This window comes from Astyanax mexicanus, chromosome 23 (assembly GCF_023375975.1).
Source record: "Astyanax mexicanus isolate ESR-SI-001 chromosome 23, AstMex3_surface, whole genome shotgun sequence".
Classification (NCBI taxonomy): Eukaryota; Metazoa; Chordata; class Actinopteri; order Characiformes; family Acestrorhamphidae; genus Astyanax; species Astyanax mexicanus.
The window spans coordinates 18,860,364-18,878,422 of NC_064430.1; the positions used below are offsets into that span (position 1 = coordinate 18,860,364).

Below are 18,059 nucleotides of genomic sequence, written 5' to 3' on the forward strand. Positions count from 1 at the left end.
TGAAGCTCAAAAGTAGTTGCTTCAAATAAAATGGCCAGATTTAAAGCTCACAAGTGGGTGTTTCTAATAAAATGGCCCGATATAAAGCTCACAAGTGGGTGTTTCTAATAAAATGGCCAGATGTAAAGCTCACAAGTGGATGTTTCTAATAAAATGGCCAGATGTAAAGCTCACAAGTTGGTGTTTCTAATAAAATGGCCAGATATAAAGCTCACAAGTGGGTGTTTCTAATAAAATGGCCCGATATAAAGCTCACAAGTTGGTGTTTCTAATAAAATGGCCAGATATAAAGCTCACAAGTGGGTGTTTCTAATCAAATGGCCAGATTTAAAGCTCACAAGTGGGTGTTTCTAATAAAATGGCCAGATATAAAGCTCACAACTGGGTGTTTCTAATAAAATGGCCAGATATAAAGCTCACAAGTGGGTGTTTCTAATAAAATGGCCAGATTTAAAGCTCACAAGTGGGTGTTTCTAATAAAATGGCCAGATATAAAGCTCACAACTGGGTGTTTCTAATAAAATGGCCAGATATAAAGCTCACAAGTTGGTGTTTCTAATAAAATGGCCAGTGAAGAAGCTTAAACGTAGATGTTTCAAATAAAGTGGCCAGTCATGAAGCTCAAAAGTAGTTGCTTCAAATAAAATGGCCAGATATAAAGCTCACAAGTTGGTGTTTCTAATAAAGTGGCCAGTGATGAAGGTCAAAAGTAGATGGTTCTAATAAAGTGAGTAAAGTTTATGAATAGTATATGAATCATAATCAGTATAGCATGTACAGTGTATAACCTTACCGACTGGTTCCTTCTGGTTCTGGTGGAGGATCTTGCTGTTACTGCCGTCCATGCTGGCCACGTTTATGGTGTTTCCATCTGTCCAGAACATCTTGCTACGAGAGAAGCCACACGAGTGTCAGTTACACAGAGACACATGACCTGAGCATCGTCCTCAGGCTGCCATATGTGTGTGTGTGCTTAAGATGTAGACGCATACAGCATGTTTACTCCTCCATATGGTGGAGCATGCTTTATTCACACATTAAAACAATGTTTGCATTTAAAGAGCGGTAAAACAGCGTGATTCTGCGGGAGAGACGGTGGGATGGGGTGTTAGTGTGTGTTGGCGTGTGTTGAAAGCGAGAGGGCAGAGCGATATGAAAAGAAAAGAGAAAAGAAAAACATGGGAAAAAAAGAAAACGCACTTATTCATCTGCAGCATCACCGAGGGCTACGAAACAACTGAGTAAATCTGTCACTTTCTTCTTCATATATCTGGGACTGCGCATAATCCTCGGTGACAGATGACGTTCAGAAACACCTCGGGAGTCGTTTCAAGGCCCTAAATCATAACAGACGCATTCTGAGAGCAAAAATGTTTAACATCACACAGACACCCAAACTATAATAGACCAGCGCATGTTATTACAGACCAATAGCATTACAGAAAAATAATAAGGCGAAAATACGTGAAATGCTAGCCGCAGATTGGCTGGCACTAGGCTAGCACCGGCTAGTTAAGACTGTCTTAACGAGTGTATCCGTTCTGCCAGCTTTAATAAGCCGGGCGAGCGAGAGTGTGACGAGTTCGGTTATTGCGACGGGCGCAAACGCGCGCGACAGCCTCGTAGGCTGCGGTCCTGCAATTAACTCTCCAACCAGCGGCCCGTGTTCAGCTCGGCAACTCGGATAGTAATTAACGTCAGAATCTTTCAGCTGTCTCTTAGTGTTGAGGATATTAGCATGAGTTCACACTGTGCTGCTACAGTAGTTTACTGCGCAGGTTCAGCACCTATCACTGGGCCTCATTAATGATACCGTAAGAACATAAATCAGGAGTAAACTGAGAGTAAATTAAGAGTAAAATGGACCTTTTCCAAACTTTCCAACAGATTAACGACTGAACAACAGCGAAGAACTAATGTACATAAATCCCTAATATCATAAGTCATTTGGGAAATGCAGGTCTGATTTGTTAGTAGAATGTATGAACTGTTTGTAAGAGCCAGGTAGGCTTAAGCACAGCCTCCAAACATGGTGGCGGTAGCTTCAGACACTGTCTAAACAAAAGTAAATTTATACATTTAAAACAGTTTGTGTTTTGGAAACAGGTTGCTTAGAAAAATGCTGTAGATTGTGGATGTTTCCAACAAAGTGTCAAGTAAGGGAAAGCTCAAAGTAGGTGTTTCTAATAAAGTGGCCAGTGGCCAGTGATGGAGGTCAAAAGTAGGTGTTAAGTCTCCAACCATTGAGTCATGTTTTGCTCTGCAACTCAGACAGTTTTTAATATCTAATAACTTGGCCAGTGATGAAGCTAAAGTGAAGGTGTTTTACATATAAAATATGTAAAAATCTTTTAAAAATGATTAAGTCAGGAGTAAACTGAGAGTAAATTTAGAGTAAAATGGACATTCTCCAAACTTTTCAACAGATTAAGGACTGAACAACAGTGTAGAACTAATATATATGATAATATATGATAAGTAATTAATGATAAGCAAATAGCAAAGTAGCTAACTAAGTTAAGTAAAGCTAAGCTAAGTAAACAAAACTGTAATAAAAAAAGACTTTCTTTTAAAGTTAATCGAGCACTGGATCTTAATCCACACAGATTTCTCTCCTGAAAACTGTTTATTTGGGTGAGTAAAGCACTTTTGTTTATTTACAGTAAACTTAGATTACCAAATTTCTCCAGCAATATGCTGGAGCATTAGCATTAGCATTAGCGGCTAGGCTCTCCAGCAGTGCTAGCCGGGGTTAGCAGCAAGCTACAGGCCGATAATACTCACCTCTGAACGGGGAAATAGCAGTTAGCGGCTAATGCTAATTTGCTACTCCAGCTCCAGTGCTAGAGAACTAAACTGAAACTCCTTTATAACTCTGTACTTTAGTGGAGTGGCTTTACTGCTCTTATAAAACATAACTGATACAATTTATGCATAAGGTGCACCAGATTATAACACGCACTGATGATTTTTGGGAAAATTAAAGGATTTTAAGTGCACCTTTTAGTGTAAAAAATATGGTAATCAAATATTTACAAAAATAAACTTTATGGACTGTATCTGTGCTTCATTTGAACAGCATTGAGAGATGTAGCTCATACTGTATAACTAAACAAAACTCTGTACCACTTTAAAATAAGACTACCTTTATAAAGGGTTAATAAATGGTTTACAATTAGATTATTAATGGTTACTAATTAGGTAGCAAATGCCTTAAAATTCATTAATAATCAGTTATGTGGCTGTGGGTTCACTATTTGGCAAACAACGGGTCTATGTACATTTCTACATATGTGTTATAACTGATTTTTAATGATTTTTAAGGCATTTACAACCGAATTAGTAACCATTAATAAACTAAACCATTTAGAAACCCTTTATAAAGGTAGTCTTATTTTAAAGTGTTACCCAAAACTCAGTAAAACAATACTTTCGTGATTAAAAATTTAAGAGTTCTACACATATATTACCACAGCCTGTACTGATGAGCCAATAAGCCAATCAGAGCAAAGACTATTTCCAAACACAGCATTTCTACACAGTAGGATCAGTCTGTTTATTTCTAAGGGATGAGAGAAGAGAGGTTGGAAAATGATCATGAAGATATGAATTATTCATAAACCCGCATAAGCAGGTTATAAGTGGATCTCCAGGGGATCAGTCAGGAGGAGTATATGTAGGGTAAATGTACAGTCAGGTGTAGGATTTACCCTTTGGCCGGGTGCAGAACGAGGCTCCTGGGTTTGTCGATGCCGTGGACGAGGGTGGATTTGAGTGAGCCGTCCAAACGAGCCACGTTAATCTGAGTCTCCTCGCTGTCTGAACTCATCCAGTACAAGTTCCTGGATAACCAGTCCACGGCCAGCCCTCGCACGTTCAGCACATCTACACACACACACAGAGTATCAGCAGAACAGCATGATCTTCATTTCTGCTGCTCCATGTATCATTAAATGTTCAATAATCTGTAGAACACAGAGCAAAATGCAACTGAAAAATAATATTGTCTTTACAATCAATATACAGTGGGGGGAAAAAGTGTTTTTCCCTGCATGATTTCTTATTTTTGTGCATGTTTGTCTCTCTTAAATGTTTTAGATCATGAAACAAATATTAAATATTTGTAAAAGACAACACAACTAAACTCAAAATGCAGTTTTTAAATGAACTTTAAATGAATTTTATTATTAAGGGAGGACAAAAAACAAACCTTCATTGCCCTGTATAACATCACTTAACTGTGGTTTATCACACCTAAGTTCAATTTTTAAATGACTGATTACTGCCACACCTGTTCTCAATCATGAAATCACCTAAATAGGACGTGTCTAAAAAAGTCCAAAAGAACATTAAAATAAAAATCTGAAACAAAGGAGAAAGAAAGTAACTGAGATCTATCAGTCTGGAAAAGGTTATAAAGCCATTTCTAAAGTTTTGGGATCATGTCGAAAACAAGGGACAGTGGTGAACCTTCCCAGGAGTGGCCGACCGGTCAAAATTACCCCAAGGGGGCAGCGACAACTCATCCAAGAGGCCACAAAAGACCCCACAACAACATCCAAAGAACTTGCCTTCATAACTTCTCCATAAAAAAAAATGCTGGGCACAAAATGTCTAAGATAATAAACACTGTGGAGCAAAATTAGCATTAAGGCTCGACTCAAACTTGCCAGAAAACATCCTGATGGTCCACACGACTTTTGGGAAATTATTCTGTGACAGACGTGACAAAAGAACAGTGTGGGTGCCATGTGGTTCATGCTCGAAAAAACCCTCCAATATGGTGTAATAACAACAATTCTGGAAAAAATTCCACCTTAGCGCTGTGAAAGACTTGTTGCAAGTTAACACAAATGCTTGATTGCATTAGCATGTAATTGTGTAGTAGCAGTAGTCTTTACATATAATAGAAGTAGTAGAAAGAGGAGTGTAAATAGCAATTATTAGTAATATGGAATAAGAATATGAGTAGTAGTAGTAAAAAAAGTTTGTTGTTGTGGTAGTAATTAAAGTAGAACTAGTACTTGGATTATGTATAATAGTAATATGGCTGACCAACAGCTTGCAGTTCTACAGAGCACTCAGCCACACTGTACCTGCAGACATGACGGTCTCCAGTCTGGTTCCGTTGATGGACGCTCGTTTAATGGTCCGGGTTTTAACGTCAGCCCAGTAAATCCGCTCATCCGTAGCATCGTAATCCATGGCTGTGACATCATCGATGTCCGGCACGGTTAATGCAGTGATGATGTTGAGGTACGGGTTATCTAGATCCACACCTCGGATCTCGGACCTCCGTGCGTACAGCAGGAACCTCTTCACAGCTAGAATACACACACACATCTCATCATTATCTCGCTGAAATAAATGGAATACTGTATTTCTCAGTACTCAGGTGATCTGCACTCTGAGTGGAACAGTTCTCTGGTGAAATCCTGCAGCACATGTTCTTCTCTGGCCGAGACACTCAGCGCTGTACTTAACATGTTTTCCCTCCTGTATCTCCTGTTTTCCATTCCGTTCTCTCGTCTGCAGGACGCTCTCCTCTCCTGACCTCTGCGCTGCTCTCCAATCTTTTAAAATCAGGAAATTCAAATCAACCTCCGTTCCCGTGGGTTACGAGTTTAGCTAGGTCAGCGAAATCTCCAGAGATGTGCTGGAACTGTTTCAAGATCCGAGATTTCTGCACTGTGTAAGCCAGTTCACTTCCAGCAGTACCCTACTAAAATTACTCTAAATATATATATATATATATATATATATATATATATATATATATATATATATATATATATATATACATATATATATATTATGAACAGGGATTGGACAATGAAACTAAACACCTGGTGTTAGACCACAATAATTTATTTTTCCAGACGGACAGTTCTGGACCAAATATGTTTTCTCAAACCTGGATGTCTGGTATGTTTTACATGGGTTAAAATTCACATTGTATCTGGATCTATTTTGACGGGATTCTGTTCACACTTTTGACTCGTTTTCACACCTGATCAGAGTCTGAACCAAGGTTTATGTTTTAATCATACTGTATACAGTAGATTTGGACCTAGTCCTAGTTCTTGGTTTCAAACTGTAGTTTAGTAAACAGACTAAAAAACTATGATAGGTCCTGTCCTCATCCCTTACGTGGGCTGTGTTTCTCTATACTTGACACTGATTGGTTTGTAGAATGTTGTCACTTTGGCGAGATACCGTTCGAGGTGTTGTGACGAAATTTTGCCTTTCTGCCAGAATCTGTATCCCCTTCTCTTGCTTGTGTAAACTAAGGCAACAAATTACCCTTATGTTCCTTTTTTCTGTGCATAAATAAGGATTAATCTACAGCTAGAGTAGATACAGGAACCAGACCACGGTTCAGCTGATCTGAATCGAGACTGTCTCTTTTGTCAAGAACCATTTTTTGCAGTACGCTTCTCACCTGCTATGTTGGTTTAAACTAAACCTTTTCCTAAGGTTAGGGGTGTAATACAGGCACATCTGTGGGTGTGACATATAATGCAGGTGTGGTTAAAGAACCACCTGCCATTAGCAATGTGAATGAGTGTCTTACACTGGCAGGTGAATTTCTGAGTATGGTTTAGTTAGAAATATTTGGCCTACATTCACAAACATGGCTCACATGGGCAGATGTTTCTGGGAATATTTAGACACATGGCTGTCCTCTGCAGGTCCCTTTTAATGTTTGGTTTAATTTTGTGTCTCACCTGAAAGGTGCAACTAAAAAATGTGGTTAGCTTTAGCAGGTAAGTGGGTGTGGTTCAATGAACAGGTGCAGTCATAGTGGGTGTGTCTTACCTTGGCAGGTGCGGTTGTTTGTGGAGAGCTTCATTAGGTATGGGCAAGCACAAGCAGCTGAGCCGTTATAGTTTAGTAGACAGAGATGAGAACAGGGACCCTTACCCCTGTTGGCTTCACACGGGTTTGGAGCTGAGAGAAAGAGAGAGAGAAAAATAGAGAGGGAGAGAGAGAGAGATAGAGAGAAAAAGATTATAGTTAGGGGTGTAATAATACATTTTTGATGCGATTTCATGTTCATGGCCTCGCCCACCTCGGCTCAGGACCGCCCACAGACAGCGCTGAACCCGGGATACAGCATTAGGAGCTATAGCTAAGGAGGAGCTTACAGCTCTGTTTACAAAGCTAGTTAGCGTTAGCTATCTTGTGTAAGTAACTCTAGGTTTACACTAGGGAAGCATGGTTTGAAAAAGCAGCTCAACTTGACAGAATACCAGTCAAAGCAGGTGGCGTTTGCGTCAGATTTTATGATATAGAGCAGACACTGGGGCTTTGGCGTGGTGAAACTGCTCAAGTAACGAATCACCAAGTCTGAGGTAAGAGTTTAGTAGCCTTAGCCTTAGATTATTCATGCAGCCGTGGGGATAGCGGCACGATAGAATGAGACCTTTAAGTCCTGTAACATTCCAGAAGTCAGAATACTTTTGTGCCCAGTAAGTTGCAAGGTGGAATTGCCAATGGATTGAAGTTGCAGTTCCATTTGGAAGTTCCTCAGTCTTTACCCCAATGTCCATAACTTTATCCTTTTAAAGATGGTCCCTGCCTTTGGAAGGTATCTTCATCATTAAGTGCACCTTTCTGCCAGGATTCAAGCAGTGTTTAATTCATCTCTCTATCGGCTTCTGTCTGGTCAGGTTTATAGTGGGTTCAAAACCTACTTGGAACCACTTCATGCACAGCAGAAATACCCTACAGACAGGGTGCCAGTCCATCGCAAGGTGCAGGTAATGTGTCAAATTGATGTCTACATGAATTCCCAGATCCAAGGTTTCACTAAGAACATCACCCAGAGCTTCACATTGCCACTGCCTGGACTGGCATCTGTGTGTTGTGACATGTTCATCTTCGCAAAAACCCACAGCAGGACGTCTGTCAGGGTACCACCCAGACTTGGTCGTCTTTATTGCATTCACACGCCAATGAGCCTCAGGCACCTTCGGTGGGTGATCTGTCCCTCCTTGGATCACCATCATTAGGTACTCACCACTGCTGGCTCAGAGCCTTCCTGTATGCCTTGGAGCTATGTGGGAAATGCTAAAATGGTCCAGTGATCTGGACATAACGATCTGGAACATGTCAAAGTATCTCAGGTCTTATTGCTGACAATTTTGCCATAGAAGTCGTAGACTTTCTTGCAACATACAACATAAATAAACCGCGAGTGCTCGTAATGTATATATATGAATTTTGTTGATGGATTGGCCCCAGTCCACAGATTTAACTTATAAATCTCATGGCTGTGATGGAAATACAAACTTCACAATTAGAGAATGACCGCTAACACACTCCAAAGCACTAAATAAACCAGAATATAGACAGCAATAACCAGTGATTTGGGAAATGAGCTTGATGCTTGTTTGTAAAGCACCCAGAGGAGGCTAGTAAATGTAATTAGTGCTGCCATCTTCTTTCTGCACAGCAGGAAAAAATTAAACATTCTTTGAAATAGTGCAAAGTAGTCCCATGCATAGCAGAAGGACGATGCACTGTGTGTTGCGACTAGTTCCTTCTTTCAGAACTCTCAAACTGGGTGATCTTTGTCACCTTCATGCATCAGTGAGCTTTAGGCACCTTAGGAAGTTGGTCTGTCCATCCTTGGACCTCCATCAGTAGGCATTCACCCCTGCTGACTGGGAGCCCTCCTAGAAACCTTGGAGCTGTTTTGGGAGATGTTTAATGGATCAGTCGTCTATACATAAGAATATACAGGGATTGGACAATGAAACTAAAACAACTGGTTTTAGCCCACAATAATTTAGTGTGGTGACGGACAGTTCTGGTGGAAACAGGAGAGTTGAGGTGCACATTGAATTCTGCTGTGATTTGGGCAGCCGTGGTTTTATGCTTTTTGGATACAATCCGCGTTTGCACCTGAACAACCCTTTCAGATAGCTTCCTCTTGCGTCCACAGTTAATCCTGTTGGATGCGGTTCGTTCTTCTTGGTGTTGTGCTGACATTACCCTGGATACTGTGGCTCTTGATACATCACAAAGACTTGCTGTCTTGGTCACAGATGCGCCAGCAAGACGTGCACCAACAATTTGTCCTCTTTTGAACTCTGGTATGTCATTCATAATGTTGTGTGCATTGCAATATTTTGAGCAAAACTGTGCTCTTACCCTGCTAATTGAACCTTCACACTCTTACTGCTCTTACTGGTGCAATGTGCAATTACTGAAGATTGCCTCACACACTAAAATGACAGGTGTTTCCGTTTCATTGTCCAACCCCTGTACAGCTTTACAACCTTATTCCCTATTCACATCATCTGTGAGTGGTCTGTGATGTTTATATATGACCTTTAGATGATGGATTATCCCCAGTCCATAAACCTCAGGCATAAATATAAGGCATCCCATGGTTGGGTTGGGTAGTCGAGTTTAACGCCACATCAGCTCGTCGGCTATTTCGTGGCAGGAAAGGTACTGTCTAATCACAAGGTTCTACAATCTAAGCCATCGCAAGGCAGACAGACACAGACAGACACACAGACACATTCACTCACACACTCACACCTAAGGGGCAATTTCAATCAAGTTCCAATTAGCCTGAACGTGCCGTCTTTGGACTGTGGGAGGAAACCGGAGAACCCGGAGGAAACCCACGCAGACACGGGGAGAACGTGCAAACTCCACACAGAAAGACCCGGGTCGCCCCAGCCGGGAATCGAACCCAGGCCGTCTTGCTGTGAGGCGGAAGTGCTACCCACCGCGCCACCGTGCCGCCCAGGCATCCCATGGCAGTGATTGACATATAAACTCTACATTAGTGGAACCCATCTGACGAAATATTAGAAAATGACTGGTAACATACTCCAAAGCACCAAATAAACCAGAAAATAGAGAGTAATAACCAGTTATTTGGGAAATGGGCTTGATGCTTGTTTGTAAAGCACCCAGAGAAGGCTGGGCTAGTAAATGTAATCACCCAGAGTGTCACACTCCCACTTCCTCTACAGTCTTCTTCATTGTGCACTGCAGGAAAAAATGTAGCCTAGTTCTGAAGGTGCCAGTCGACAGGGGTTAGCATCGCTAATATGATGATACAATCCCGGACTTTACAAAATGACTGGTAACACACTCCAAAGCACCAAATAAACCTGAAAATGGAGAGTAATGACCAGTAATTTGGGAAGTGAGCTTAATGCTTGTTTGTAAAGCATCCAGAAAAGACTAGTAAATGTAATCACACAGAGTGCCACACTTCCACTTTCCACCAATGTGTTCCTTCTCTTTGGTCGCCTTCACGGATCAAAAGGCTTTAGACACCTTGGGTAGTTGGTCTGTCCATCCTTGGACCACCATCAGAAGTTACTCACCACTGCTGATTGGGAGCCCTCATGGTAACCTAGGAGCTATTTGGGAAATTATCTTGCTTATATCTGTATCTGCCCATTTCTCAAAGAAGATGCCAGATCTTTATATATACAGCTTTACAACCTTATTCCTTATTCACATCATCTGTGAGTGGTCGTGATGTTCATATATGACCTTTAGATGATGGATTAGCTCCAGTCTATAAATCTCAGGCAGAAATATAAGGTATCCCATGGCAGAGATGGACATATAAACTCTACATTAATGGAACCCATCTGGCGGAATATTAGAGAATGACTGGTAACACACTCCAAAGCACCAAATAAACCTGAAAATAGACAGTATTAACCAGTAATTTGGGAAATGAGCTTAATGCTTATCTGTAAAGCACCCAGAAAAGACCACCATCAGTAGGTATTCACCACTGCTGACCGGGAGCCCTCATGGAAACCTTGTTTGGGATATGTTTGGAAAACTATCCAATGGTCCAGTTGTCTGAACATGACATAATCTTACCCTCGTCTATATCTGTATCTGCCCATTTGTCCACGAAGATTCCAGATCTTTACATCTACAGCTTTACAACCTTATTCCTGATTCACATCATCTGTGAGTGGTTGTGATGTTTATATATGACCTTTAGATGATGGATTAGCCCCAGTCCATAAATCTCAGGCATCCCAAGGCAGAGATGGACATGGAAGCGTACTCTACATTAGCAGAACCCATCAAACTGAATATTACAAAATGACCAGTAACACACTCCAAAGCACCAAATAAACCTGAATATTACAAAGCAATAACCAGTGATTTGGGAAATGAGCTTGATGCTTGTTTGCAAAGCACCCAGAGGAGGCTAGTAAATGTAATCACATACTGATATTACAGAACAGTCAGGCTGCTGCAGGCCGAGGGGGTTTATATTCTCTCTTTTTGCGTCTCTTTATATCTCTGAACAGTTCGGACTAATGGACAGTAGAAGCTGTAACAGGCAGCTGTGATCTTTAGGGTTTAAAGCAGTCTGAAAGTCTGAATGCTGGTGGACTGAAGCTGGTCCATCTCATGAAAAAACAAATAGTTGGAGCCAAAAGATCAGAGTCAACCCCGGTCTGGAGTTCAAAACTAAATAAAACATAGAAAAGAACGGAATAACTGAATATAAACACCACTAATACAGTCTGACATACATTGTAAATGAATACTGAAGTCATCCAGACTATGAAGGAGCACATGAGGTTAAACAACCCATAATACTCTATAAAGCTTTAAGTTGGTGGTGGTTAACTTGTGGTTTCTGAGGCTGCTAACTATGATAAACTTATTCTTTGCAACAGAGGTAACTCTTGCTCTTCCTTTCTTGGGGCTGTTCTGATGAGAGCCAGTTTCATCATAGAATGTTCGGTAGTCTTTGCAACTGCACTGACCAATACTTTTAAAGTTTTTGAAATGCTTCAGATTGATTGACCCTCATTCTTCAAGTCCTTTTTTTCTTTACTTAATTGAGTAGTTCTTGCTATAATATGGATTAGAATATTACTCAAATAGAGCTATTCACTGTAAACCTATAACTCTAACTCTTCACAACTTTACAACTGATGCTCTCAAACACCTAAATTAAGAGGCAAAAAAAAAAATCAAGTAATTGTCTCTTGAAAAGTTCAGCACAGCTATAAATGAAAGCCTTAAATACTAGGTGACTCTACCTCATAAGGCTGACTGAGAAAATCCAGCCAATATGTGCAAAACTGTCTCTAACTAAGCAAGAGGTGCTACCTTGAAGAATGTAAAAAAAAACATATTTTCGTTTATATATTAGTTCGTTTATAACACTCTTTTGATTTACTAGTGTTTTTCTCAATAGTTTGGATGACTTCAGTTTTAATCTACAGTGCTGAACATTTTAAATACTAAATTTAAGAAGATCCATGTAAATACTACAGTGAGTGGAAATGGAGGAGCTACTGAACGTGATGTCACATGACCGAGAATGCCTAAAACTCACTGGTCCTCCTGTTTTTTTAATAGCATTCAGGATGCAAGAGTTTTTATCACTGTAGATTAGAAGTGTAAAATATTTTTTTACGGACGTCCCCCTGAGAAACTAATCCTGTCCTGATAGGGCTTCTGTCAGGTTAAACTGTTCTACATATAAAACAATAACATTTTCTAAATGGTTCTATTCAGCACTAAAAAGGGTTCTACATTAGTTATGTGTCAAATAACCGTATTACAGTAATATCCAGAACTTATACACTTTTGCTTTTGCTTAGTTTGTCAATTGTTGCCTTCAAATATATACAGTACAAACCAAAGGTTTGGACACACCTTCTCTTTTTCAATGCGTTTTCTTTATTTTGATGATTATTTACATTATAGATTCTCACTGAAGCATCAAAAGTATGAATGAACACATGTGGAGTTTTATGTGCTTAACAAAAAAAGGGGAAATAAATGAAAACATGTTTTATATTCTAGTTTCTTCAAAATAGCCGCTCTTTGCTCTGATTACTGCTTTGCACACTCTTGGCATCATTCTCTCAATGAGCTTCAAGAGGTGGCCACCTGAAATGTTTTTTTAACAGTCTTGAAGGAAGGAGTTCCCAGAGGTGTTTATTAGCACTTGTTGCCCCTTTGCCTCCTTCACTCTGTGGTCCAGCTCACCCCAAACCATCTGGATTGGGTTCAGGTCCGGTGACTGTGGAGGACAGCTCATTTTTTGTTAAGTACATAAAACTCCACATGTGTTCATTCATAGTTTTGATGCCTTTAGTGAGAATCTACAATGTAAATAGAATGAAAATGAAAATAAAGAAAACGCATTAAATGAGAGAAGGTGTGTCCAAACTTTTGGCCTGTACTGTACTGTGCCTTAATATATTTTTACCTAAAGGATAATTAATATGCCACATATTTTATCTAACTTGCACCCACACTAACACACCTGTTACTGCAGCTCAAAACCTGTTGGCTTTTATTTAAGGTGGCAAAATTACAGCTGAGTATTGTCTAGAATCCAACTCGGTCCCATCTGGTCGGATTCACTGCCCTAAACACACACACACACACACACACACACTGCAAACATCAATGCAACCAGCGCACATCCCAAAGCACTTCCTCCAGCCCATAATAGTCTCGTATCCAGAGTCATTAGTTAACACACAAAAAATCTCTTAACGCAGTTACGGCTGTAATTCCTCTCTCGCCCGTGCGAACGGGATACCGCTGATGAGCCGGCAGAGTTCCCGAACAGCTGGCAGAGCCGAGGATCCCGAGAGCCCCGCGCCGGAGGACCAGCGCTGACCGATCCAATCCTGCTTATTTATTGGAGATTTTTGGCTGGTTTTTCAAACCGCTGAGCCCAAAGGGTGCATTAATTCTATTAAGGAAATGAAAGAGATGAGTAACAGAAGCTGGAGGTGCTGGGAGGAATCAGGTTGGCATTGTTTTACTGTTTTATACAAACACAAACAAAGAAAATTGTATATTATCAGTTTGTTTTGTTTTGCTTGATAACAGATCAAAACAGGGATGCTTTGAAATTAAATGTTTTGGCCAAAAATTAAACCAATGTCACGTCTCTGGTGCTGTAGGTGCTTCTGTTCCTCCCACACTGAGCTCTAACGGAGGTTTTCAGTGAGACAACTACACTACCCAGAACGCACCACCCGCTGACATCACACACACACCCGATCACGTGACACCTCACCTGCTTCCTCCAGGAAGCCCGGAGTACTGATTACCTGCAGTATAAAAGGACACTGGTATGGTTTATTCTACGTGGTTCCTGTTTGCTGGTGTTACACTACTTCTGTTTTTGACTACCCCTGTATCATACAATCTTTTAATAAAACGCAAAATCTGTATCTGCGAGTGTCTGTATTCTGTCCCCAATATGACAACCAAACAAAATGACAAATTTGGCTGAAAACCAAACACCAAATTATGAACCCTATTGTTCTCTCATTTTTATTACATTTTTCACTTTTAAGATTTTTCAATCAAGATTTGATTTCAGCAGTGATGCTTTAGACCCATGTTTAGCTAGCGAACTACCTCAATGGTGCCATTCTAATCTTACATTTACCTCAGCAGTGCCATTTTTTATCATAAATGTACCTCAGCAGTGCCATTCTTATCATAAATGTACCTCAGCAGTGCCATTCTTATCATAAATGTACCTCAGCAGTGCCATTCTTATCATACATGTACCTCAGCAGTGCCTTTCTAATCATAAATGTACCTCAGCAGTACCATTCTTATCATAAATGTACCTCAGCAGTGCCATTCTTATCATACATGTACCTCAGCAGTATCATTCTTATCATAAATGTACCTCGGCAGTACCATTCTTCTCATACATGTACCTCAGCAGTACCATTCTTATCATAAATGTACCTCAGCAGTACCATTCTTATCATAAATGTACCTCAGCAGTACCATTCTTATCATAAATGTACCTCAGCAGTACCATTCTTATCATAAATGTACCTCAGCAGTACCATTCTTATGATAAATGTACCTCAGCAGTGCCATTCTTATCATAAATGTACCTCAGCAGTGCCATTCTAATCATAAATGTACCTCAGCAGTGCCTTTCTAAACATAAATTTACAGTGGTAGCAGATTTTTTTGTGCTGGGAGGAATTTATCTTTTTGGTAACAGATAGGGATGCATCAAAATGAAATGTTTTGGCCAAAAATTAAACCAAAGCTAGCAAACTACCTTAGCAGTGCTATTCTAATCATAAAAGTGCTTCAGCAGTGCCATTCTAATCATAAAAGTGCCTCAGCAGTGCCATTCTAATCTTAAATTTACCTCAGCAGTGTCATTCTAATCATATATTTACAGCAGTAGTGGAATTTTAGGGTTGGGAAGAGTTGTGGTGGCATTTTCTTATCTAAATGCAAACCCAAAAAATTATTGTATCAGTTTGTTTTGTTTTGCTTGATAACAGATCAAACTAGGGATGCATTGAAATGTAGTGTAATAAATGTAAAAACAAATGTAGTGTAAACAATGTAAATATATATATATATATATCAAATTACAAACCAGTTGTTCTCAGGTTTTCATATATTTGTTTTTACCACTGAAAAAAATACATAACCTACATGTATTTTTCCTACATTTTTAATTTCCCAGCAGACATACCAACTCAACAGTGCTACTCTAATCATACATTTATTTTAGCAGTGCTGTTCCAATCCTACATTTACCTCAGCAGTGCAATGTTGGTCATAATTTTAGCTTAATTTACTTGAATTTACTTCAGCCATGCCATTATAGTAGCTAACTAGCTAGTTACCCCTGCAGTGCTGTTTTGTCATACATTCATCTCAGGCGTGCCATTCTAATAATAAATTTACACAGAGAAATGCGACAATGACAGTTTTTTGGTAAACAAACAAATGCTAAAGCTGAATTAGCTTAGTTAACCACTCAGCGTTTGCTTGTTTTGTCCACTGTTCCCTTGGAACAATTATGTAAATGGTCTCTTACTCTGTGGCTGGCGGCTGGGGTGGACGATCTCCAGGTCGAAAGGCTGGGCGCTGGTCTTCTGGATCACGGTCACGTTGGCGCCGGTCCACTTGCTAGCTTTGGTCAGAGTGTTGGTTCTCCAGTCAGTCCAGAACACGCTCCCTCCATATACGGACACAGCAAAAGGGTGGGACAGGTACTCGTGACCCCTCAGGATCTCGATCAGACCCGAGCCGTCATACAGAGCAGAGTAGATCGCATCCGACCTATGCAAAGATGAAGATTAATTATCATCATCATCATTATTATCATCATCATAAACTTTGATTTACAATCAGTTTTGAGTGATGCTACACTGCAGCTATGAGGTAAATATAGCTATACCTGAAGGTTAGCACAAGATACTTTTACCAAACCAAGTGCTAGCCCAGCACCACTGGAGCTCAACACACTTGGAGAAGAACACTAACCTTAACCTATACAGATTAACAGAAAGAAAGAGAACCATCTGACACACCTGAAAAAGGACAATTATGCTATCTGGGATTCCCAGTCACTGACAGATGGCTGTGGCATCATCGGTGATTGAGCTTGCATGGTCTGAATGGTTTAATGGTTATTTTAAGTCAGATTTCTCTGAAAATCCTGGTGTCGACAAGGAAAAATAGAAAGTTTAAGTGTCTGGGGAGGTCGGAGGAGAGGAAAGACCATCCTGCCCATCCACCCAGTGAGATATACTGACAGATGGTTGTGACATCACCATAGATTGGTTATTTTAAGTCAAATGTTAGCTGTTTTTCATTGTTTGGTAGTTTTATTATATAGAAATACAGCTCTGGAAAAAAATAAGTTTTCTCTGATTTCAGTTTCTCTGATTGTACTGTTTATAGGTTTATGTTTGAGTAAAATGAACATTGTTGTTTTATTCTATAAACTATTGACAACATTTCTCCCAAATTCCAAATAAACATATTGTCATTTAGAGCATTTATTTGCAGAAAATGAGAAATGGCTGAAGTAACCAAAAAAAAAAAATGATGCAGAGCTTTCAGACCTCAAGTTAAGTTTTAAGAGTTCAATATTTGGTGGAATAACCCTGGTTTTTAATCACAGTTTTCGTGCATCTTGGGATGTTCCCCTCCACCAGTCTTACACACTGCTTTTGGATAACTTTATGCCTGCACCCCTGGTGCAAAAATTCAAGCGGTTCAGCTTGGTTTGGTGGCTTGTGATCATTCATCTTCCTCTTGATTATATTACAAAGGTTTTCAATTTGGTAAAATCAAAGAAACTCATCATTCTTAAGTGGTCTCTTACTTTTGTCTAGAGACGTATGTTTATGAGGATATTCCAGGTGGTTGCAAGGGTATGACAACCTTTGGATTTTATGGAATTTTAGGTGTTGACAAGGTAAAATTGTAAGTTTGAGTGTTTGGTAACACTCATAAAATTTTGGGGAGACTGGGTTAAGAGGGAGGCCACTGACGGATGGCTGTGGCATCACTGTCAACAGACCAGGCAGGTGGTTGCAATGTTATTCCAACTTCCAGCTTCTGTCTATAAAAGGTGCTTATTGTATTACATTTAATGTTCACTTGCACACTTACATATGGCTGTGGCATTATCAGGAATTGAACCTATGACCTCCTAAGGATGAAGCCAGCCCTTAGAAAGCTGCTCCACTGAGCTATGCCAGCTTCATATCTCCAGTGCAAAACTAGACAGAGGAACTTCAGAACATGTGTTGGACAATCTATTGCTTTAATATCACAGAGGCATATCAGAAGATGTGCTCAGCTTTGTGTCGCTGTTAGATCAAATAGACTCGTCTGGGAAGAAGCGATCCAGCATGTCTCTGTTCACCCAGGCAGGTGATAAAACACACACACACACACACACACACACACAGATTCCGCCGCCTCTGTTCTGCAGCTGAGAGATTCATATTCACCCTGAATTCAGAGCGCCAGCTGTCAGCGAGCGAGACGCCTAGAAGACGCATCGATTCCTGATAAGCGTTAGACTTCAGACACGCGGCCGAGCGACAGGCCGAGAGACAGAGACACAGAGTGAGAAAGAGACAGTGAGAGAGAGAGAAAGATGGAAAGATACTGTGTAATCTGATTACAGCCGAGACGAAACAGAGAGCAGGATCGATCTCATTGTTCATTAGGAGCCCAAATTTCATCATCTGAATATTAATTGGCCATTTGCGAGAGCA

At 40.2% G+C, this 18,059-nt stretch overlaps 1 protein-coding gene across 1 annotated transcript in view; it reads right to left on the minus strand.

Moving 5' to 3' along the window:
* lrp1ba (low density lipoprotein receptor-related protein 1Ba) overlaps positions 1-18,059 on the minus strand; it is a 327,687-nt gene that overhangs the window by 165,885 nt on the left and 143,743 nt on the right. Inside the window, exons 27-31 of the mRNA XM_049470884.1 lie at positions 15,860-16,104; positions 6,820-6,951; positions 5,097-5,324; positions 3,711-3,885; positions 794-888 (exon numbers count right to left, since the gene is read on the minus strand). Of these exons, the coding sequence (XP_049326841.1) occupies positions 794-888; positions 3,711-3,885; positions 5,097-5,324; positions 6,820-6,951; positions 15,860-16,104 (875 nt within the window). The remainder of the gene's footprint in view (positions 1-793; positions 889-3,710; positions 3,886-5,096; positions 5,325-6,819; positions 6,952-15,859; positions 16,105-18,059) is intronic.